We start from the raw sequence: 23,100 nt of genomic DNA, 5'->3' as shown, positions 1-23,100 counted from the left end.
CAAGATAGTTAAAACCAACTGATTTTTCAAGTTCATGTAAATATACATACATACATATGCATTTAAACACACATAGGACAGTCAAACACTTCCAAAAAAAAAAAAAGCTTTTCCTTAAACCATAATATCACCACCTTAAGGAGGGTAAAAGTATTATATAAAATAAAAATTATGTCTAGCACAGATCTATTGCTTAAGCCATTAAAAAAGAAATCAATTAGCAATTAACTGTACAGACTTTGACCACAGCAGTTGTCAATGCTGTTTTTTCTTCTTCAAAGAAAAACACATCCCAAATACCCCACCTTCTGTATCTTCCTTCTGTCTTGTACAGGGTTTTGTGAGAAGAGCATGTAGACTCAAGTCTGCTCAACCCAGTGTCTTCTGCCCACCTATAGAAACATCAGAACCTTAGGAACTGAGCTGACAAGTAGGGATGCTTCTGTAGTACCACTCTTCCTTTCTGCTCAGCAGAGACCTTATGGGCTGCCCAGGATTTTTGCATTTAAAATTCCTTGAACAGACTTCCCTTCTCAAACTGATCCAACCACTTCTGTGACCGTGCAAATTGTGGCACCAGCTGGAGCACTCTAAGTGTGTGCTGTGCGAGGATGTGCCTCACATTTGGTTTGGTCTACCACCAGTGAGTTACATTTGTAGCCCTGTTGAGAGACACTGAGCAGTCACTCCTCATTCACAATTTCTGTGACTCTTATACCTTCCACAGTCACATCAGAGTTTGTTTTGCTTGTAACACCTAATTTCTACCCTTTAGTTCCACAGCAGCAACAGTGTAAGAGCCTGTGCTTGCCAGGAGCACTGCTTAGCATCAGAGGCAAAGGCTGTGCTGGCAACAGCAGGAAGGACACTGCCCATGGATGGCTCCTAGCTGTCAAGTAGGACACACACAGAAAATTCATGCATGGTCTAAGACCAAGGTCTTTAAATTCAGACAGACCTTATGTGTCACCTACAGTGACCTTTCCTACAGCAAAATGCAGTAAGATTGGGTTTAAATTCTATTTTTTTTAATAAATTATATTTATTAGGTTTGACCATTTGCTCTTAATCCTTCTACACTGATATTACTGCCCTGTTCTCTTCAGGACTCTACAGTACCTGTCTGCAGGGAATGAGAAAAATAAGCAGACTAAAGTATATTTCTGTAGCTTTTCCTTTTTGGTGGTAGTGAAATTTTACACATCCCTTGATGAAATGCAAAGTCACTCTAAGTGATATCTACTGTGATTTTCAGAGGAGAATCAACAGTTCCTAGGACACTAGTGCTCTTCAGCCCCTCTCACTCCTGCTGGACAAAGAACAGAAGAGGAAGTGGCATAAAAACCCCTGTATAATAGGTATTATTCAGAAACAAATCTTTTCATCCTATACTTTTAAAAATAGGACTTAAATACATAGGACATTCATCAACAACTTTACTGGAGATAAATCAGCCTTTCCTCCACTTCTTCTGGAAGAAAATTTACCAAGAGCTGGTTTTCTTTCCTCCTTACACTGATCTACCCTTTGACCACACAGAAAGCCAAAAAAGTCCCCACAGCTATGTCAGCATCACAGCTCATTTTCAAGTTACAGAGAGGGCCTAAATGACAGAGGCAAACAAAACCCTGTGCTACTAAAAAAGTTTTAACTGAAAACATCCTGCAGTGTAATTTGATGCAGCATGAAGGGATGGTACATATTTAGCTGTGGTAACAGTGGTTTTCCCCCCTCTACTCTGCCCCTTTTCCCAGCACTAACTTGGTTCCCCCCCTTTACCTCCTCAGATCACTGGAGTCATTTTGGGTTCTTCTCAAAAGGCCTTGAGGCTGTGAGCAAACAGGATGGGCTTGATCATCATTGATCATTTAAATCAGGCAGCTAAGTAGAACCAGCTGGGGCTGGAACCAACCAGAGAGGAAGACCATGCTTTACCGGTGCCACAGCAGCACAATTTCCCTTCTGAAGACATCCATCACTCCCTTCCCCTTACTTAACAGAAGGCCTGTCATCTGGAATGCTGCTGAATTGTGTCTGGCAGAAAATAAAGAGAAGAAAAAGCTAACATTTTGTGTTTGTGCAAGTGCTTCTGCCAGCATTTGGATCATTGCCAGCCTATTCAGTGCAAGCTTGCAGAGGGTTATGATGCTGTCTGGGCATTTGATGAAAACTGTAGAACCTCAGAACAGAGGCTTTTAGGTGTGAATGGTGTGTGCTGCATTGTAATGCAGAGTTGCACTGACATTTGGAGCAGAAAACTGAAATTTCTCAGAATTTGCTTCCCTTTTCGCTCTCCACCTAAACAGGGATCTTCTGATGTCCCATTAATATTCTATTCTTTGAAAAATTACTTATGTAAGGAAGATGAATGTTACAAATTCACTCCTCTGTAATAGCTACTCTCTCGCTTTGAGGGGAAAAAAAAGTCCAGTCTAGAAGAAAGTCATCTCATTCTTTTTTAAATTTTGTGTGAGAATATATAGGCAGCATTAGCATTTGAACTATACCTACAACGCATGAGAAATTTTCTAAAACCCTCACAGATGTAAATGTTTTTTCCCTTCTTCAGATGTTATAAATAGAAAATAATTCTCTCTTCTGCTATTCCTAGCATAAAGCCTTTGAGAGCTAGTGTCAGATGGAAAGAACTGCAAACCAGCCCCAGACAAAACACACAGCAGCTACCAACTGCCTAAGGAGACTGATAATACCAGGCTTTACACTTCACAGTCCTCCAGGTGTGAACCTGCCCTCAGTGTGTGATACACTTCAATGAAACAGAAGAGTTGCAACACGTTTCAACATGGGGGAAAAGATAGAAAAGAAAACAGTTGATCTGCACAGAAGTAACAGCTACAAAGCCTGCATAGCTGGACAGAGTCAATGTCAGACTTTAAATGTTTAATTCAAAGAATTCAAAGATAACATTTTGGCTTCAAATAAGTATTCATCTTTACAACCCAAAGTATATTTTACAGTAAAGGATTAGAGGTGTACACAGGAAGAAAGCCTGTTTAAGGTGTGAATTGGTAGGACCAGGCAATAGGAGGGCAAAGTGTTGAGGTAAAAGTTTGTAAGGAGATATGAAATCCAGGATCCCAGGTTGATTTGGGTTCAGAAGCATGAAAAAAAAAAAAAAAACAAAGGAAATGTGTTAGAAGAAGCACCAGACATGTAGCAGACAATCTTGGACTGAATATTCATATGTTTAGGAGACAGAAAAAAAATTGGCACACTGTACCACAGATATTCCAGACCAAAGTATTAAGGGAAGAAACAAGGGAAATTGGTATAAACCACTACTGCTCATTCACTCACATATTCCAACCTCTAATTGGAATTAGAGGCATCTCTAATTCATATGTACTTTTAATTAAAGTCATGGTAAAGGTGCTGTAAAACAAGGAGTTCCTGTACAGCACCACAGTGTAGACCCTCACTTGTTGGGGAATCTGGGAGTAAAATATTTTGTCATTTGAACTTCCAGGAGGTTATTTTCACTTGCACTAGGTGCCCAAAAGAGATGTACCATTACAGAGTCTCCTTGTGATTAAAATTGAATAGCTGGAGATCAAGAGAGCTTTGATGTCATATCTAATTACGTGCAGTAATTACAAAAGAAAACAGCAGCAATTATCTCACAGTATGACAGATACACTGAACACTTTAGTGTGGGGTGCTAAGTTTAATTTTCACCAGTACTGTAGCTCATGGCCACTGGTGCCTACTTCAGTCACCAAATGAAGTTTGACATCACTGACCTAGATCTCAGTGTCAGGAAAGGATTTACAAACTAAAACTAGAATCTAGCAGACTTGCCTAACAGGCTGGAGAGATCAATGTCGACCAGAGCACGATTTCAGCTGTCAAACGTGCGCACCTAGAGCTGTCAGGAAGGGTACCCGTGGCAGTGCCCAACCAGAACATGAACTATACACATACTAAAGCAACTGTAAACAGAGAGGACAAGCATCATTTAGGGGTTCAAGATTCCTGTTTCAGACTGAAAGAGAACATCAGTGCAAGCTACAGAAGATCAAGTGTTTCAAAATCATAAAAACAAGAGAAATAATTATGATAAAATCTCTGTGAGAAAATAGGAAGAGACTAAGCAATTGCAAAATGTGCAGATAATTCAAGTGCAGTTGAAGACCATTCTAAAGTGATTAGACTGGAAGTCAATACTTCTGAGACAAAGTCATTTTAGAGGTGATGAAAAACATTTCTTGCTGCACTGTAGAGCTGTTTCCATCAACACCTAGATGTGGTCAAGAAGTGTTACAGCATTTAGATATATCACAATTTTGTAAATATCACTAATCTAAAAATGACAGAGATATCCTTTCATTCAAAAATTAGATGACGCAGAGAATTTAACCAACCAGAAATGTCGCAATCAAAAAAATAAAGTTCTGAAAACGCTCCCTCATTAAAACATCCCTAGTATAAATAAAATTTCCATCCCACATCCAGGAAATTGTCATTGTTTAGCCACACAAGTATCTCAACAGTTTAGAAATTTGGAGAGGGTGATGTTGCACTAGATATTTTTATTTATCTTTTAAGAGAGTTGAAGTCAAAACAGATTGGACAGATCCAAATCTGGGTTTTAAGTGTAATTCTTTTTAAAATAAACAATTTGCTCCAAGTCAGGACAGGTAAAACCTCAAATATCCATAGTTAACACAGTGGAATCAGAACAATACTGCAAATGAAGATGCCCATCTCCACTCACTGAAATATATGTATTATTATTTGTTCATGTGTCAAGGTCCTCCTGGGTGGCATTTTGGCTTCAAAGAGAATTTAGAGCATGAAGCTTTGGACAGCATTTTCTCTCCAGAAAACTGAGAAGGAAACTCCATTAGGTAGGTACAAGAGGCTGGGATATCACCTGTAGAAACTTAATGACATGATAATTTTTTCTGGGAGTCTGAAGAGTTGTGTCTGAACAGAATTTGATACCTTCCCTCTTCTGAGATTTCCTGAGTTTATACACTTCTGATCTTTAATGACTCTTCTGGTACAAGTCGAGTGCAGGAGACCATTATACAACGCTGGAAAAGAGAAGGAAAAGGCCATGAGGCTTCTGGCTGATCTCTCTGTCCATTTAGGACACCACAGCCTCCACCCCAAATCAGTAACCAGGGAGAGCTATTTTCCATCATGCCCCCACTTAGATGAGCTAAGGTACAGCCAGAGTTTTATCTGCAGTGAGTGAAAGAACAGTAAGAATGGTTGAATCTATTCTGGACTCCCACCACCTCCAATTGACCTTCCCTTCCTTACTGATCACTATAATCATGATATTTTCCTCAAATTTTTTACCAGCTGGCAATCAATGACACAAATCTACAATCAGTTTTGCTTTTGATTGTGAAGGAGAAAACAAAAGGTCAACTGTAGCCAGAACACAGAACTGGCCCAGGGGAGAGGTAAAGTCTCATTCTACAAAGCCCATCCTTTTATTTTGTATAAGCCTCACTAGACCTCTGACAAAACTCAGGTGCCATTTTTTCCCTTGCAGACTGTCCTAGTTTAGGGCAAATCAGGAAGGAAAACTCCAAATGGGGATCTCCACAGGGAAATGCCCCTCCCCACCAACGGGTCCGGGAAAAGGGGAAAAAAAAAAAAAAAAAAATTCCGTGGAGAGAAGTGGAAAAAGCTGTTTATTTAACAGAAATTGAGTAATATTAAATAATAAAATTATTAAATAATAAAACCTCTTGCTGTTCGATGGGATGGTAAGTCTAGGAAGAAAAGTCTTTTTTCATGTGGTGCAGCTCGGCTCACTCAGGTTCTTATCAGTCCCTCCAGTGCTGGAAAAGTGCCGAGGCCCAGGCCCCGATGGGCCACAGGCGTGAGCTCCCGGGGTTTGGCTGGGTGTTCAGTCCAGAGCAGGCTTGCACAGATCCAAGAAAATTGAAAAAAACAAGGGTCCAGGGAACTCCTCTGCCTCAGCTAGCTAAAACTAACTAAAAGCCAGAGAGAAGCTCTGTCCCGCTGTCTGTCCGTGCTGCAGACAACACAGTCCCGGAGCGGGGTGTGTGGGAGTGATGTTTTCCTTAACACACTGCGCACTTCTTCTTCCCCCTCTCTTGCTTTCAAAGACAGTCTTAAAGGTGCAGGACTTTATATATAACATAAACCAGACGATTGGGGATACCAGTATCATAAAGTCACCCCAGGACACAGACCCATAACATTTGTCAAAGAGTAAAATGGATTCTGTCCAGCATCTAGCATTAACAAGATTGCTAGGTATGACAAGAAATAACTGGAGAATAATTTTCATCTGTGATTTACACAGCAATATAACTTTACTTCTTAGGATCAGGTGACACTAGCATGGTGGGAGGAGGGAAAAAATATGCATCATGTGAGCTAGGAACATAATCTGAGATCCGAAGAGAACAATCTGTTGGAGTTCTCTAGTTATTTATCTCTGCAGTCTCACTTTTTCATCATTAAAAAAATTAAACTTCAAACCAGTCAGCCTGCCTTCAGCTGTTTGTTCCTGTACTAGCTATCCAAAAAGGGACAAAATAAGATGAGAAGGTAAATACAGGCAGTGGAATCTCTTTCTTGGCCTCGTTGCACACAAAATGCCAGAGTTACTGTACCCCAGATTCATTCCCTAAGAAGAAATTACTTTCCAAAGTACTCTTGAAAGAAGACTCTGGTCCATATATCCACCAAAATATAACAAAAACATATTCTGTGTCTACTGCCTCAATATCAGTTCCTTAGAGCATCAGCTGCTTAAAAGAAAACCTACCCTTTACATTTCTGGCAGAGTTGTTGCAAACCTATCAGCTAGAGAACAAAGCTGGAGAAGAACTGAAGTATATACACATGAAATGAGAAAATCCAATTTCCTCATTAAAACTAATATTAGGCAGAAAATTCCACTTTTAAAAGTCCTATAACCCTAAGGAAATCTCAGTATGCTCTTGGTCTAGCAGAAATAAATTCATACTTTGAACAGATTCTAATAACTAATATTTTTTTAACTCATCACCAGATGAGTTACTTTCTTTATTGGCTCACCTACCAGTAGAAGGTGAGTAGATGAGCCCAAAAGGTTGCTGTTGTACAGCTGGAATACAGTAATGTAGCCACCTTTCCTTTTAGAGGGATGGATTTTTGATGCACTTCTCTGTTGACTTCAAGAGCATTTCCTATTTAGGATAGGTATTTTCCCTTTCTTTACAGATGGGTAAAGATGGAAAAAAGAATTGAAGGCCTACACATGAAGTCAAAAGCAGAATTGAGAACCTGTCTTCTGTCTTTTAATTATTTCTCAGGTAGATGCTGGTCCTCACTTCATTGGTTTTGCTGAAGTTAAATATTTTGTTGCAAAATACACAATTGTATTTTTTTCATTTTATTCAGTTTTTCAATTTTCATATAGGAGGGTAAAACCAGAAAAGTCATTCTCAAGTGGAAGGCAGGAAGATTTTCTTCTTAAAAACATTTTTAATAATTTGAGAGCAGATTTCATCACCAAAAAGCTGTTCTTTTTAAAAATCATAACACATGAAGAAGCTATAGAAACTTCACTGGGTGCGTGACAATTGCCTGTGCCTTTCCTGTGTGCCTCAAATAAATTGCTTCTTAAAACATATTTTCTTCAGCTCTCCCACCGAGGCTTCACATGAAGTCTTCACTAAGCCAACACAAGAAATTCAAAGCTAGTTCTAGCCAAAAAGAAAATACATTTCGAACACAATTGAGAAGATGACATGGGCACCCAACACTTTTACTTTGGACTGACCAGATATTTGAATATTCTGTGGCTGAAGACAAAAGCCACAAAAACTCTAATGTCTTTTTCTATGCCAAATTTTGGACCCTCAGGGGAATCCCCTGCTGTTCCTTGCAGACTGAACAAGTTCTCAGCAATACAGTCCAAGTGACAGAAACTGTAGCCAAAGGGCTTTTCTTGGTAAGCACTGCTTCAAGCATCAGATGCTCATTTCTTAAAACTAACCCACCTTGACAGTTGTCCCACACCACAACAGCGTGAGCTGCCCCGTCTAGCTCAGTGCCAGAGCAGCTTTCTGTGAAATGTGCCACGAGGGTTTGTCAGGTGTGTGCAGTGACATACCAGAGACTTGTTGTCCTGCTTTGCCCTCTCGCTCTCTGCTTTCAAGATTTGTTCAGAAGAATGTGTACGAGGAAGGAGGATGAGCTCCTGGCTACCACCAGGGACAGTCGATGTCAGGACCCTGGGATTTTATCTTCACCTTGTCTTGCCCGCTCTGGTTTAGGTTTAAGCCCAGAAAAAGTCAGAATTTCTGTCCCTGAAAGCATTAGGAAGACAAATGAGAAGCTGCTTTAGTCTGCATCCCGTGTAGCATTTTAACTATTTAATAGAATATCGGATTATTTCCTTCTAAAATTTGTGATGGATATTAGCCAACTATGATTCTGTTAGCCTTAGATAGAAAGTAGAACAACTGTACTGCCTGCTCAGCATCATGAGCCTTCCAAATATTAGGGCCCACCATTTTCTGTCCCCCTTGAAGCAGCGCAGTTCTTCCACACAAGCCTGAGCATATCAAACTGCAGACTTGCCCCACTGCTCTTCACTGTTCCTCACATTGTTAATGACAAAAATGACATAGCAAAATGCATCCATGTTGTCTTTAAAAATTCTATTCCTCTTCATCTGCAAAAATAAAAAAAAACCAAAAACATACCCAGACTTTAACATGCTTCCTTTTAAACTCTGAGAGAATATTGCCAAAGGTTATGTTATGTCCAGCTTACTTCCCCTGTGAAATAATGACTAGATACTGATTAAACTGAACACTTGCCTCTCACCACACAGCACTGGTGTACAGCTATAGCTGCTCCTGCTTATCTAGTAAGAGAAGTTGATTTATTCTTTTTAAAACAGGTACAAACTCACACCTGAAGCCAGATGTTTTCACTGTTGGCTTTCACCTGTTTGTATATGGCACAGATTAAAGTGAAAAATTGGTGCTCTCCACATGGCCCTGTTGTACTATGGGCATTGATGGTGAATTCCTGCACAGTGAAAAAATGACTGTTTAGCTATTTAAAATTAATAACTATACAGGCAGGCATTAGTTCAAAACTGTGGCACAAATTGCTACATACTTTGTTTAAAAAGTTACTAAATCCTTCTACAGACTATATCAAGAGCAAAGATTTGATTCTTATTCAAGTCCAGTCCATCACACTTTCTCTGGCTTTAACACGTTACTCATATTTACTTATATTTCATTTTAGCAATTACTTTCTAAGAAATACCAATTTGAAGATATTTCTTCAGCTTCAGCAGTGAATATAGGTACTCTGTTTTGATGTGAACTGCAAGATAAAAGAGCAGGGTCCTTATTATTTGAGTAGCAAAGAAAGTGGAAGCCAGTGTCTTTGTCATGCTGTCCCCTTTCTTGAATAACCCTAATTTCTGAGACACTGGAGGACCCAAACAGGGGGCTGGTTGTTGGGCCATTTCTTGAATAACCTTTCTTGAATAACCCTAATTTCTGAGACACTGGAGGACCCAAACAGGGGGCTGGTTGTTGGGCTTTTCCTTACAGCTCCTGGCTGCTTTTTGCCAGATCCCAGGCTCACAGAGCTGGGCTGCCTGTGCCCATTCAGCCACATTCTTGGCTGCTGGCTCCTTCCCATGCCTGTTTCTATGGCACTTCCTCATCCCTCTCCCACCTGCATCTCTGCTCGTAACAACACTAAATGAGAACCTTTGTTTGGGCTCGGGACAGGATCGCGCTTTTTGATAGAGCTGCTCTTTTCTTTTATTTTTTTTATTTTCCCCTAACATGTGGAAAGTAAACACTACACTCCTCAGCTTTAAGCAAAGGTTAAGCTTCATCTATAATAGCATTAATACTTACAACTTTGTTGCACACAAATCAATCTAAAGAGCAGCTCCTTCTACCACATCCTGCCTTTGATTTAAAAAATGATCTTTCTGGATTGCATTTGTGCATTGCTGTATTGATATACCCGATCAATCCTTGCCACTCAGATTCTCACTATAATTAAGACCCTCAAAAGAAAGCTGAATGAATAAAGAATCCCAATGGCAAAACACTTAGATATTCTAGCAAAAAACACAATATAAGAAATTATAAAACTAACCTGTGATGTGGCTGGACAAGAAAATGCTTCAGAACATCACTGAGTGAATGAATACTCATCTACTGAATTGAATGCTCCGTGAACCCACTTTCTTGCCACCTTCAAATATTTGGAGTTAAGAGCCCTCTTGGTAGTATTTCATGCAAAGACAAGTGTAGACATCACAGTGAAGAACATGAAACTAATTAGTTGACTTGGTCTCTGTAACTCTAGACAGAATAGCTAATAATTAGCTAATAGCTAATAATAAGTCTAAGAATAGCTTATACTCAGAAACAGTGACTGAAGAGGTTGGACTGTTGTTGGACTGCCCCCTCAGTTGTCATCACTTAGAATTGCCATAGGCAGCAAGAGGTTCATCCTCCCCATCACTGCCTGCTGTGGACAGAGGAGCTGTGTGTCACCCCACACTTTTTAAGCATGCAGCAACTGAGACCCATTTTGGCCTTGATGTGCAATCCAGTAACAGGTTAAACAAAACACTGAGCAGTAACCCCAGAATATGCCCCAGCATCTGCCACTGCAGAGCATCAGAATGGAAATTCCTGGTCCATCCTCATGAGACCATTATTCCATTACATGGGCTTGTTTGTTTAACCTCTTTTTATTCTCCAACTAGCTTTGAGGTTGAACAACAGGCTCTGGAATGACTCCCCTAGGGACAATGGCTGACCCTCACAATCTGACAACCATCTGCTGAAACTAAATTTAGGGAAAATATGTCCTGCCTGGCAAAGAACCACACAGAATTTAAGCAATTCAAACCAAACTGAAAAAGTGGCCAAGGAGCCATTGCATTACCTTGGTTTTATAGCAAGGACTTTGCAATACAGCATCACAGCTGTAATAAAAATTACATAGCTGATTCCTTATGTGGGAAATGTAAAACAAAGCAATAGTATTTCCAGATTTTTAATTTTTATTTTTTTTTTCCTGAAGCAGAACACCATGGGTTTTTTTTCCTTTCAGTTCATTTTAAATGGATGTTATTATACATAGTCAAGTCCTGGCCACCATAACTAGACCCAAAGGAATTGAGGAAGATCATTGAGTGGAGTGGCAAGACAGAAGGTCATCAAACCAGAGCTATATTACTCTCCCGTGACATCTGATGGAGCCATGACAGCAGTCTGGATGCTAGATAACATGAATATTCATCTTTATGATTTACAAGTTACATTGTGACTTTGAAGTAACACTTCTAATGTGCCCTTGTGGTACTTCAGTAACATTGTGGGGAATGAGTAATGACAGAACTCTGACATGAAGTATTACCCACAACAACATTATTGTTATTGTTATTATTATTATTATTGTTGTTGTTGTTATCATTATTATTATTATTACCATTATTATCATTATCTCTTATTTTGAATCAGCCCCTGCAGTTGGAAGAAGATGTAAGCAACAGGCGAGAATAGTAAAGGGACACATTAGCAGATATGTAAAAGAAGTCAATAGCATGCTGTTACCTCAAAGCATTTTCCCAAAGAAGCTGTGACCTGCATGTCACATTGCAGCTCTGATAACAAAATCAGTGGTTTCTACAATGAAAACATTTACGCCAGGAAGTTTCCCTCCTCTGGAGGAGTCTCGTTTCAATATTGAGGCAGATGGGAGCAAAATAAGAACTGTCTTGAGTTTCAAGTTTCTTAGAGAGAAAACTTACAGAGGCAGGTTGAGCTGGCAGAGGTGCTTCCTGGCCACTCCTGCAGGTCTAGTGATCCATTAGAATACATGTTTGGCATGGAATTTTTCCTTGAATAAATAGCACACCTATAAAAATTAAGACTCACAGTGTGTCTGTCAAATTTGGATACTTTCTATATGGAGTTCAGAACCTTCTATGAAAAAAAAAAGGGCTGTCAAGGGAGATCTGCTCGTCTTCTTGCTTCAAAGTAAGAAAAACAATAAAACCCCACTCTCTTCAGCATCTCCCAGCCCCTGACAGAGAGCTATCGAAGAGTCACATTAATACAATGAGCTGTAGACCTGATATTTTAGTTCCCTGGGCCTATTCACATGACTGGGAGACATTCTGAATTCCTACAACCTTCCTTTTGGCCTTACGCTAATTAACAGAAGCACTTGAGCAAAGCGCTCCGGGGCAAAACACGGACTACTTTGGTGAGGAGCCACGGAGAGATTGAAAACATCCCTCCGGGCACTTCCTCCACACACTACACTTTCCTTTCCCCGTAGCTTTTCGGCTGATTGGCTTCCCCTCCCCACCCGTCCCTGCTCTCTCCCATCAGTGGGTGTCCTGTTCCCGCGGGCGCTGGGGCGCTGGAGCCGAGGGACTGCCGGCATCGGGACGGGCAAAAGCTCTGGCCCGTACGGGGATCGAACCCGCGACCTTGGCGTTATTAGCACCACGCTCTAACCAACTGAGCTAACCGGCCCGCCCGCATGTTTACCCGCGGGCAGCGGCTCCAGCCCGTGCGGGAGCGGAGCTGCCGCCGCCACTGCCCCGGCTACCGTGGGGCCAGCGCCGCCTGCTCGGGGCTGCCTGTGCTTGCCGAACCCTTCGTGCTCCTCACCCACGTACCCTGCGCTGTTCCCGGGGCAGGGACACCCACACGCACTTTCCCCAGCGGGAACAGGGAAGTGACAGCTCGCGGTGAAGCCCTGCAGGCTCCGTCTTTGGTTTTCCGGGCCTGTGGGCCCAGCTTGGCCGCCTCCAGGCCTGCCCTCACGGCAACGCTGCCCCGAGCGCGGGGCTTGGGCCAAGCGCTCCCGGGGCCCTTCCCGCCCGGGATATCCCGCGGCGGAGCGAAACTCGGCACAGCCTCCGGCAGGGTTGAGGATAAGAGCAGCCGCACAGGATGTCCCCAGCATGAACCCGGGAGCAGGCACAGCTGGCCAACACTCCTGAAATTCACCTGGCAGGAGAGCTGAATGAGACAGAGCCTGAAAGCACTTACCTCCCGTGAAGTAGCATAGGGAAGAGTTACTCACAATCTCTTTTTAAGCCCTATTTTGTCTTCCACAGCCAAAGATTTCAGTTTTACCATGTTCATTTTCCTGGCTTAGACTTATAAAAAACCCAAGCTTTTCAAATGCTTGGTCTTCTTGGCAGAACTCATTATAGAGGATAAAAACATGGCATATCTGTATCTCAGCCTGGGACGAGACTGACTAGGGATCACTGGGATGACAGCACACTGATTTTTCTAGTCCACACTCATCTTTGTGGTCAGTGCTCCCACTCCTAGCTCTTTTTAACTCATTTACACTGTCAGTTCCCCTTTATTGCTGTTAGCCCATCTGCTTGCCAGCACTTTCCTCAAACACTCATCAAATTCCCCAAACCTCGTTTTGCCAAACTTCTTCATAAAGTCCTTCATCCCTAGGAGCAAACTGATCAAATCAATTGCAAACTCCAAACTGTCATTTCTACTTCCCCTCTTCTATTTGATGTCCATGAAGTAGCAACCAGCCAACTGCCAGGAAGCACATATGCTCTGGGATCTTGATAACCAGCTATATTTTCTGGGAAATGTCATCCTGTGTGAGGCTAAACTCACTCAAATATTTAAAAGCAAGGTCACGTCTGGAACTTTAGAATAAAGATGACAAGTGAAGGGGCAGAATGAAAACACAATCACAGAATTTCCTGAGCTGGAAGAGACCCACAAAGATCACTGAAGTCCAACTCCTTTGGACATTCTCCCAAACAATCCACAGCATGGGTCTGTGTAGGGAATCTGGGTACTCTCCAGACTGACAGAGCAATCAGGAACAGCAAACCTTTTTTTTATGCATCTGTCACAGGGACTCTCAAATGGATTCTCACTTTGGTTTCAGGTAAGAAACTGTTAGCTAATTATTTTTTTGGTTAGTTGCTCCACAGACAGCAAGATAGCAGAGGTGAGGATTAATTGTCTTTCTTGACTTTCTGACCAGAATATCAGCAGAAGTAGCTCAAGGCAGTAGCATATTGCCTGATTCATAGCTGTGCACCATTGTTTTTGAATCAAATCAGGTCCAATTATGCAATAAAAAAAAAGTAATGCCCTTTGGCTCTTTCCTTCCTCTACCTCCTAGTTAGGCTAAGCAGACTTGTCTTTTTCGACAAAGTTTAATCAGCAAGATGCCAAACACAAACCCCTGTTGTTCCAAACCCTCTTCTACACACAGAAATAATATCCTGCCTTTTTAAAAGAGACTCAGTCGGGGCCTGCTGTACAAGCAACAGATTTTCTGTGATTAGACAGTGAGAGATAACATAACAGTCCAGGAGATCAATGCTGCCCCCAAGAAAATAAAATTTTCTAATTGAACAGTAAACTCTGCTTTCTCTCCAGGGTGTGGGATCCATACTCAAGCAAAGAAAGAAACCAGCTTAGAATGAGAAACACTTATCAGGCTATATACTGGGTATCTGTGCTGTTATGGAATTTAGAGGTTGTACAAACAAAGCGTTTGCAAATATTTTCCAGCATTGTTGGTGTTAGAGAATTGTGCTCACAAGTGCTTTATCAAACAGAACCTTAGCTGTAAGGGTTTTGTTAATGCAGCACCTCAGCTGGACACCTCAACAACTTCAAACTTTTAAAGCACATTTAGAAGATCTGTGATAATGTTCCCCTTGTAACTTTAACCGTTATAGAGAGCATTTTCAAAACTCCAAAGGGTCTATATTTAAAAAGGGCACAGACAGCAGGACACTGAAGAACAAAGGTGGTCCAGGTGCTTGAGCTCTGTCTGAGCTCTCTTTAGTTACCAGTTTCCTCTCAACCACAAGTCACCCAGCACCACTGTCCCTGAGCTCTCCTGCTCCCTTCCATCCCTGGCACACGGCTGGCATTGGCAGCCAGCAGTGCCCTCCAGTGAGAGCAGTCCCAGCTCGTACTCCCTGCTGTCTCCCAGGACAGTACAGCCTGCACCCCCTGTACTTTTTGCTGGAATCCAAACAGCTGGGCCCCAGTCTGTCTGCAGAGGAAAAGGATGCTTTCCTCAGACTCAGTGCAGCTCAAGATTACAAAGATGCTTCAGCCTCTGTACCTATTTCCTTCTCACAGGCAACACATTGCCAAATAATGTGAGCTTCACACCCCCACTACGCTGCAGCCTGTGTTTCACATCACATGCTGCCACAGGCCCTGCCATCGTGAACCCTGCCTGTGAATGAAAGCAAGGCCATCTTCCAGAAGATATTTAGAGAGAAAGTAAAACACAGCATACTCATGAGTTTCTCCCTGCTTGTGTCCCTCCCCAAGTGCCTGTGCTGCAGGGCACATTAGGATCTTATTTCTCACAGACCAGTAAGGCATCTTTCAATGTGATCTTTGGTCACTGCTCACTTCCCAACCCACAATGGATCTGAACCAGCAATTTATCAACAAAATGTAGCTTTAGGCATTCTGCAGCCATGTGCTATTTGTTCCAATCTGTCATCAATTCAGAGTTGACAACTAGGGGGAGAAAAATAAAATTATTTGCTGCCCAAATCAAAGGGTAGAGGGAACTAATGTTATCAGTCTGAACACTATGCAAGGATTTATTAATAAACTTGCCATTGAAATTTCACTCATAAACATGCTAATGTAAGTTATTTGCATATGTCTATGCATCAAAACAGAATAAAGATCCATAATATTATATCTAATAACATTATTACCCTGATCATAAAGTAAACATTTGGTGGTCATAAAGTGTGTGTTGAAGTTTTGAATACTATATTTATAGACTTTTTAATAACAGCTACTGTAAGTTTTTAATAAAACAGTCAAGAGGTCTGTTCTTATCCAGCCATTATCAGTGTTCAGAACTAGAAACCTGCAGATTGAAAAATCACATTTAGAAACACGGCATTATATCCAGTAAAACCACCACAGTACATTCTTGTTACAGCAACAGCAACAATGTCATGCTTTGAACAGAAAACCCAAACTTAGTTTTGGCTTCTCTGCATTGGCCAGCAATGAGTGAAGAAAACTCCAGTCTCAGGAAGAAAAACCCCTTCACTTCAGCCACCTAAAATGAACCACCAAATATGAGCATTGGTCTTGCAATGTCTGCACACCATCACTATGTGTATTTAAGGCCAAATTTACCACAAAGCATGGAATAGTTTGGATTTGAAGGGAACTTAAATGTTATCTAGTTACAAGTCCCTCTGCCACAGGCAGGGAACACCTTCCCCTACACCAGAGCCCCATCTAACTTGGCCATGAATACTTCCAGGAGTGGGCATCCACAGCTTCCCTGTGTAGCCTGTTTTAGTGTGCCTCACCACCCTCATGGTACAGAGTTTCTCCTGTAATCTGACACAGGGGTAAGCTATCCAAAGGACACCAGAAATCCCACATTTCTCAGAAGATCTGGCATGTAGGAAGCACCCATGTCCAGTACATCCCCCTAGCAGACTACACCCCTAAAACAGTGTAGCTGTGCACATACAAGTGTATGTGCATACATACATATAAGTCACATATAAGTCCCCTCCCAGCAGCAGCACACTGGATTGAAACCCTGATAGTATGGTTTCAGTGCCCAGGCTGCTGGTAGAAGACACAACTCTGAAGATATTGCCTTGATATTTGGCTTGTTTACCTGTGTCACAGTTCCTGAATCTGGTTTATTCCCCTAGAAAATGTTTTGAGATGCTCTGCAATTCTCAGCCTCCAGCCAGGCATCAGTTTACCATTTGACATGCCACATTAAACCTACAACAAGCATTACAGGGGTCACCAGGATGAGTTATTATTAATACCGTCTCATTAGTAGTGCTGAAATTATTGGCAGCTTCTCCATTTTTCACTAGTGCCTGTTTGCTTTGTTCCTGCTATTGATGGGCAGAATGGATTAGACTACATAAGCTTTACATCCAGCTCAAGTGATTCTCTCTTGCAGACAGAAATAAGTTTGATTTTCCCTTTTTTACTCAGAAAAATATTCTAATCTTGAGCCTCATAAAACCATTTACATTTACAGTGTGAAGATGGAAGTTAATTATTGCTCCAGAGCAGTTAGAAACTTCGTTCTAGTATATCTGTTTTATAAAATATATCTGTTTTATAAAAAGGTCCATTTCCTGGTGGCTTTCTTTTAAAAAAAAACCCCAACAGCTTATAATGGTAAAAAGACAGTATCATGTGATTTCACCAAAACTTGCTTGCAGGTGAGTATTCTTGACCATTTAAGCAAAAACTGCAGAACTGCCTCACAATTTATTTTAATATGCTGAAGAAGCTGGTCAATGTATTTCTTTCAAACTCAAATATTCAGGGAGGTATGTTTTACAAGCTACTTATATTTTAATTAGAAACAGTCAGGAATACTCTGACCAAGTAACAGGGTATTTTTCCCTCCCCCACTCCCCACAAAAAAAGATAAATTCAGACTTACTTTCTATGAAGTTGCTGAAATCACTTCCTTCTCCCTCTTTGGTTTTTACCCCTGCTTCCAGCTACAGAGCTTACGTGGAAAAGTGGTACACCAGAAAATGTATTTTGCATTAAAACAAAATCTGCCTTCTATTCAATGAGGTTTTACAAATGAAATATTTTTTCCTAATATTCCAGGCCTCTGTACATTTAGTCTGCATTGTGATACTAAGTGTCTTTATTATAATTCACAACATTTCCTTGTGAAAAGGCCACTTTCTGATCAGAAAAGTGTCCATTAGCCTTCATTCAAAACCATTGCCATAGCGATAATTTTTTTATTAGACCTGTAAAACCTGCTGTTTCTAGCCCTCCTATTCCTTCAGTCCATGAAGGCATCCTCACTTCTGTTCTGTAACACACCCAGCGGTCATTAAATTTCCATTTGAAAAGAATTAAAAAAGACTATAATTTTTATGCGATTAAATTGGACCAATTATTTCTTGAAGCCACAAGCGTATAATTTCCTATAAGCACTGAAGAAAAATCAATATCCCAAGTTCATAAATTATTTATTACTCCATCAGGCTGCCATTTGTTAACATAACAGAAGGACACCATTCTGGACCTGTACAAGAGCTGCAGCTTTCATTCATATAGCTAAAAAAGATGCACACAAAAAAACCCCAGTAAACTTTAAGAACAGTCCAAATACCAGAAGTACTCCCAACTTCCTATGCCCCTGCTCCCTGAAGACAAATATTTCTCAACAAGAAATTCTGGGAAACAAAGTGTATATTAACAAAATGTTGCACATGGTTCATGTCTGAGGACAATTAATTATTTTGGTGGGCTTCTTGCTAATTTTGAAATGAGTTCCTACAATCTACAATTACAGTTAGTGCTTACGGAACCACATTTCTGAATGCTGGAAGCAGGGTAACTTCAAAGTGTTTAAAGAGAAATCCCACAATATTTCTATGGGTTTTTTGTGTCCCTTTTCTTAATGCCATGAATGATGTCGCAGTAAATACCATTTATCTACAAGTTTTTTTGTTGGTTAGGTTTTGTTTTAAACCTAGAATCCTCAGTGTAGGTTTTCTCAGCTTCCATCACAGTCCACAGCATTGTCACTGCTCAACGCTCACGTGGCTCTTTCGATGCAACAGCAATGAGTTTCTGCAACCACCATATACATTAGCATCTATTTCCATTAAAGCAGAGGAAGAAGCAGCTGAAATATTCAGAAAAATCAGGGGCTCATGCAAGGCAAAGCACTCACTCTAACAGTTCACATCCTGATGGGCCATTGAACAGTTACATGTCTTGAAAAAAAGCATTTGAGGCCAGTTGGAGAAGAATCATGCTGACACTCATTATCCCAGGAGCACAGGAGTGTCATTACCCCAACAGCAGTACCTGGCTGTGAAAGCACAACTGGATCAAGATCTAGCAGGGTCAGCTCCCCTTTCTGTCCCCCAGACATAGATAAATTGAACACATAGTTTATTCTGTATACACTTTTGTGATGTGACCTTGGAACAAGAGTGCCTTTCTGGGTGGGTATGAAAGTTGCCATGTTGCGTCCCAAATAAAGGAGGGTTGGATCAGTGTTATTAAGTCAAACACTTGTTTGTCCTGTGAAAACCTACTCTAACCAAAGTCAAAAGCAATTTTGCTCACTCATTGATGCACTTATGTGTCTCTGGCTGGATTCAGAGTTGAAAACCAGCACGACCAGAGTGGATATAATACTTTAAGTTACAGGATTTTATTTGAAATATTGCTTATTGAAGTGCAAAAATATATTTTGCATTAACCTAAATGCATACACCTCACTTCACGTAGAATGACGTGATCCACTAAATTTCATGTTTACTTGTCATCCCTTAAAACTTTCCAGATCCAACAATTCAAAAGGTACACATAATCTCAGAGGATTTTCACTTTTCTTCAGAAACCAGTCAACTGAAAAATATGGATGGGTCCGCCTCCTCCCCATACTGAAAGTTCTTCAGTCAGCTGAAAGGGGAAATATAGCACATTAATCTAAAATCAAATATTGAAAATGTTCTCAGTGTACAGATTTTTGCTTACCTGACAACCATATCTATAACCACATTTTCTATTAATTCACTTTTGATCAAATTCAAAACAGTTATCTCTGTTTCAGTAACATTGACAAAGGAATAGAGATCCAAGCACTGTTTATTTCTTCAACTTGAAGAATACTTGAAAACTCTTCAGGAGGCACCTTAGTCCTGATCTTGGTAAAAGCAGGATCAGGGCTGTAAAACACTGGTGAGTCCAAACACAAGATTTCCTAACAGGGCAGAAAAAAGGGAAGGAGAAAGGACTTCAGGGCTTTGTTTTTTCCAAATGACTTCTACACCAGATTATACTGATCAGATAAATTGAAAACAAACTGGAACCAGTTACCTAGATTTTTTTTTCCCTACAAGCATGATATCAAGGTCCAGGATCATGACAAACAGATTAATTTTAGGAGCACACTTCAGCTTCTGGACATAGAAAAGAGTTTCTTAAAAATTCTTCAGTACATAAAACAAAGGGTTTATCTAGTACAAGCTTATAGCAGTGCATTTTTTCCAGGGCTAGCTCTTCATTTTTCCTGGCACTGGGAACAGAGTGGAATTTACCAGCCATGACCAACTAATTCAGAGGCAGAAGTTTGAGCCGTTTCTGTACTGCCAAGCCTTGCCATATCCCATTGTGGAGCAATACAGCACAGAGCGAGGCAGGAGCCTGAACCAGCTGTTACAGACACAATGGGCAGTGCAGCAAGGGAGAAGAGCTTTTCAGGGCACAGCTCTAGTAAATATCAGCATTGTCCAACTAGGAATATGTTTTGAGTTTTGTACACCAAAAAGTATGAGTCAACTTAGCGCAGCCAGAGCGCAGACTGAAAGCTCAAGCATGGATTTATGTACAAAGCCAGACCCTGTTGGACAGGATCAATTCAAACAGAGGAAAGAAAAAGAGCAAAAGCCTTTTAGGCAACACTTGAAGGAGAATGACCTTCTGGGACCCTGCTGATTATTTACATGATTTCTTGCCAAGAAACAAGTGCTGCACTGCTCTCCAGCCAGCATTAATGATCCCTGCACATTGGCAAATTTACTTCAAGCCCCAGGCTCAGCTGCTGAATATAGTGACAAACTTCTTTGAAAAATCTGGTTTGCAACACATTAAAAAAACAAAATAAAAAATCAGTCCTTTTCAAATTTGGAAGTTTGTTTTACTTTCATTTTGAAGATACAGAACTGCAAGCAGCCTGCTTTTTTTAATAATTCTCAACTTTTCCATTGGGCCTGCTGGCTTAGAGCTGGATATAAGATAAAATCTCTTAAGTATACCCTGATCCAGCAAAGCAGGTCAGGACAAGTATAAAGCAATGAATGACACAAAACTTAATTATACCAATCATTCCAAGCTAAGAAGGAGCCTCCAGGGGCTTAATCCAGATTGGAGTTTTTTGATTTTGTTTTTATTTCTGCCTTCCTGATTCTCCCTGAAAAACATTAGATTCTTGCATAGGTAGATTAAGACTCAGCGCATCTTGACATGGATTTTTAGGAGTTTCATAAATAATTGATAAATAAAACAAGTTTTCCCCTGATCCTTACCCAGGTTAGTTTTCAGCCTGTATTTATAAGAGATGTGCTCCATCTCTCTGATTATCTTTGTGGCTCTCCTCTGGACCCATTCTAACAAGTCCTCTTCTTTCCTGTGCTGGGAACCCCAGAGCTGGATGGCTTGGCAACAACATCAGCTTTCAGCACTCTGAAGGGATGTATGTCATTAGGTTCCATAGACTTGTGACTATCCAGCTTCATCAAATGGTTGCAAACTTGCTCTTCATTTATAGTGGGAGGGACTTCATTCCACTAACACCCACTCAGAGGATCAGAGACTTGAGGGAAGTCTGACTTCCAGTGAAGACTGAGGAAAAGAACTTCCTGAGTACACATCAGTCACACCAGTTCACTCTTCTTACTGGGGCAGAGGGGAGGGAAGAGTGGTGTGGTACACTCTTCTTGACCTTTTTTTCTGACCTATGCATTTACAGAATCCCTTCTTGTTATTCTCCTCATCCCTTGTCAAGTCCTGATCCAGTTCTGCCTTTGTTTTCCTGACTCTATCCCTACAATTCAAATTATATCCCTGTACTCTCCCCAGATCACCTGTCCCTGCTTCTGCTGGCTCTGCATTTCCTCCCTCCTGTTCAGTCTGAGAGTCAGATCTTTGCTCACTCATCTCAGTTTCCAGCCTGCTTTGCTTGATTTCCTACACACTGGGATAGAGAACCCTTGACTCTCAGAAAATGGCCTTAAAGAGACATCAGTTCTGGTCAGCTCTTTCAACCTTAGGGATAGCTACACAAGAGATCTCATTCACCTATCCCCTAAATAGCTGAAATTTCACCCTTTCAGTGTTCAGGGTCTTGATTTTGCTCCTAGATATCACAAACTCTATTAGTGCAAGGTTGTTACAGCCCATGAGCTCATCCCCTTTGGTAAGCACCAGATCCAGCAACTACTCATTTCTGGTTATTCTGTCTGATACCTGGACCAAGAAAGTGTCCTGTACACATTGCAGGAATCACATGGTCTTCTTGCAGCTAGCTGTATTGCTTTCCCAGATGTTAGGATGGTTTCATTTGCCCTCAGCCTTCAAGAGACTAGTTTTGGTGTAGGCATCTACCCAGGGAGGCTGTGTCCTTTCTCTCTGGGTTTCAGCCTCAGCCAGGAGTTGTGGTGTGTAGACATAATTTTTGTTGCCAAAAATAGGCTGTTTTTTGTTGACCCCTCAAGAGGATGGAGTGACCCCTCCTCTGAGCCCTTCCTCACTAGCAGACATGCAAACTGATGCACCACATCCTCTTTGCCATTCTCTGGGTGTCCTGCTCACTCCACTGATGGTAGTAAAGTAAGGTAATGAGCAGGAAGAGAAAATAGATTACTGAATTGAAATTAGAGAGAAAATTATTTTGAAGCAAAAAGACGGGTGTGAGCTGGACACCTGATGCTTTTTCTTCCAGCAGAAATTAATGAAATGTAGTATCAGACAGGGATAAGATAAAATTAACCACCCTTTCCTCCAAATAATAGTAACTAGTCTCTTTCTTTATGCTGCAGACATGCTATTTGGGTGGTGTTTTTTTTTTAAAAGATTTAAGTGATTTGAGGAAGAGAGGTAATTTTAAGACTACACAGTAACTAGCAGGATCCTGCAGGGACAACACTGAAATTTATTCTGAAAATGTTTACCCCCCTATTGCCTACATTTTAGCAAAATTTTATCCATAAGCTGAGTTTTATTACAAGGAAAAACAAAAACAAACCAAGACTGCTTAGTAACAGTAATTCATGCAACTCAGTGATTTGCTATTCACATTTATGTTCATGCCAGGCATCCTGGGTAGTGGCTGGAAACCTCAAGTCTTACAAGTTTTGATAGAATTCTGTTCAAAATATTTTTTGTTCCCCAGCTGGGAATGGAAAGACAAAGAGTGGAATACTTAAACCCTTGTGCACAGCTTGGATGACCCAAGCAAACTGCATCATATACAGCTAGTGTGTGCTAAGCCTTACCCTATGTGGTAAGGACT

General features: G+C 41.0%; 1 protein-coding gene and 1 non-coding gene across 18 annotated transcripts in view; both read right to left on the bottom strand.

The window, feature by feature from the left end:
- Window positions 1-12,858, bottom strand: part of LOC111940198 (uncharacterized) — a 92,832-nt gene extending 79,974 nt beyond the window's left edge. For 2 of the 17 annotated variants that reach the window (XR_002869457.2, XR_015285060.1), the window contains exons 1-5: window positions 11,807-12,496; window positions 10,138-10,263; window positions 9,283-9,342; window positions 8,111-8,306; window positions 4,966-5,057 (exon numbers count right to left, since the gene is read on the bottom strand). Coding sequence is in view for 2 of the 17 variants with exons in the window: in XM_086883203.1 (XP_086739329.1) it covers window positions 11,807-11,885 (79 nt within the window). In the remaining 15 variants the exon portion in view is untranslated. Of the gene's footprint in view, window positions 1-1,761; window positions 1,860-2,886; window positions 5,058-8,110; window positions 8,307-8,919; window positions 9,037-9,268; window positions 9,343-10,137; window positions 10,264-11,806; window positions 12,527-12,685 lie in introns of those variants that run through there. The other 15 variants (XR_015285057.1, XR_015285062.1, XR_002869453.2 and 12 more) reach the window with 14 other exon arrangements.
- On the bottom strand, window positions 12,466-12,539 carry TRNAI-AAU (transfer RNA isoleucine (anticodon AAU)). Its single transcript has one exon. It is a non-coding gene; the product is annotated as a tRNA-Ile (tRNA).
- Window positions 12,859-23,100: the final 10,242 nt, after the last annotated feature.

The sequence above is a fragment of the Cyanistes caeruleus genome, chromosome 3 (genome assembly GCF_971803275.1).
Source record: "Cyanistes caeruleus chromosome 3, bCyaCae1.hap1.1, whole genome shotgun sequence".
Taxonomy (NCBI): Eukaryota; Metazoa; Chordata; class Aves; order Passeriformes; family Paridae; genus Cyanistes; species Cyanistes caeruleus.
The sequence above is the reverse complement of the archived record's forward strand: the minus strand, read 5'-3'. Positions and strand labels throughout refer to the sequence as shown.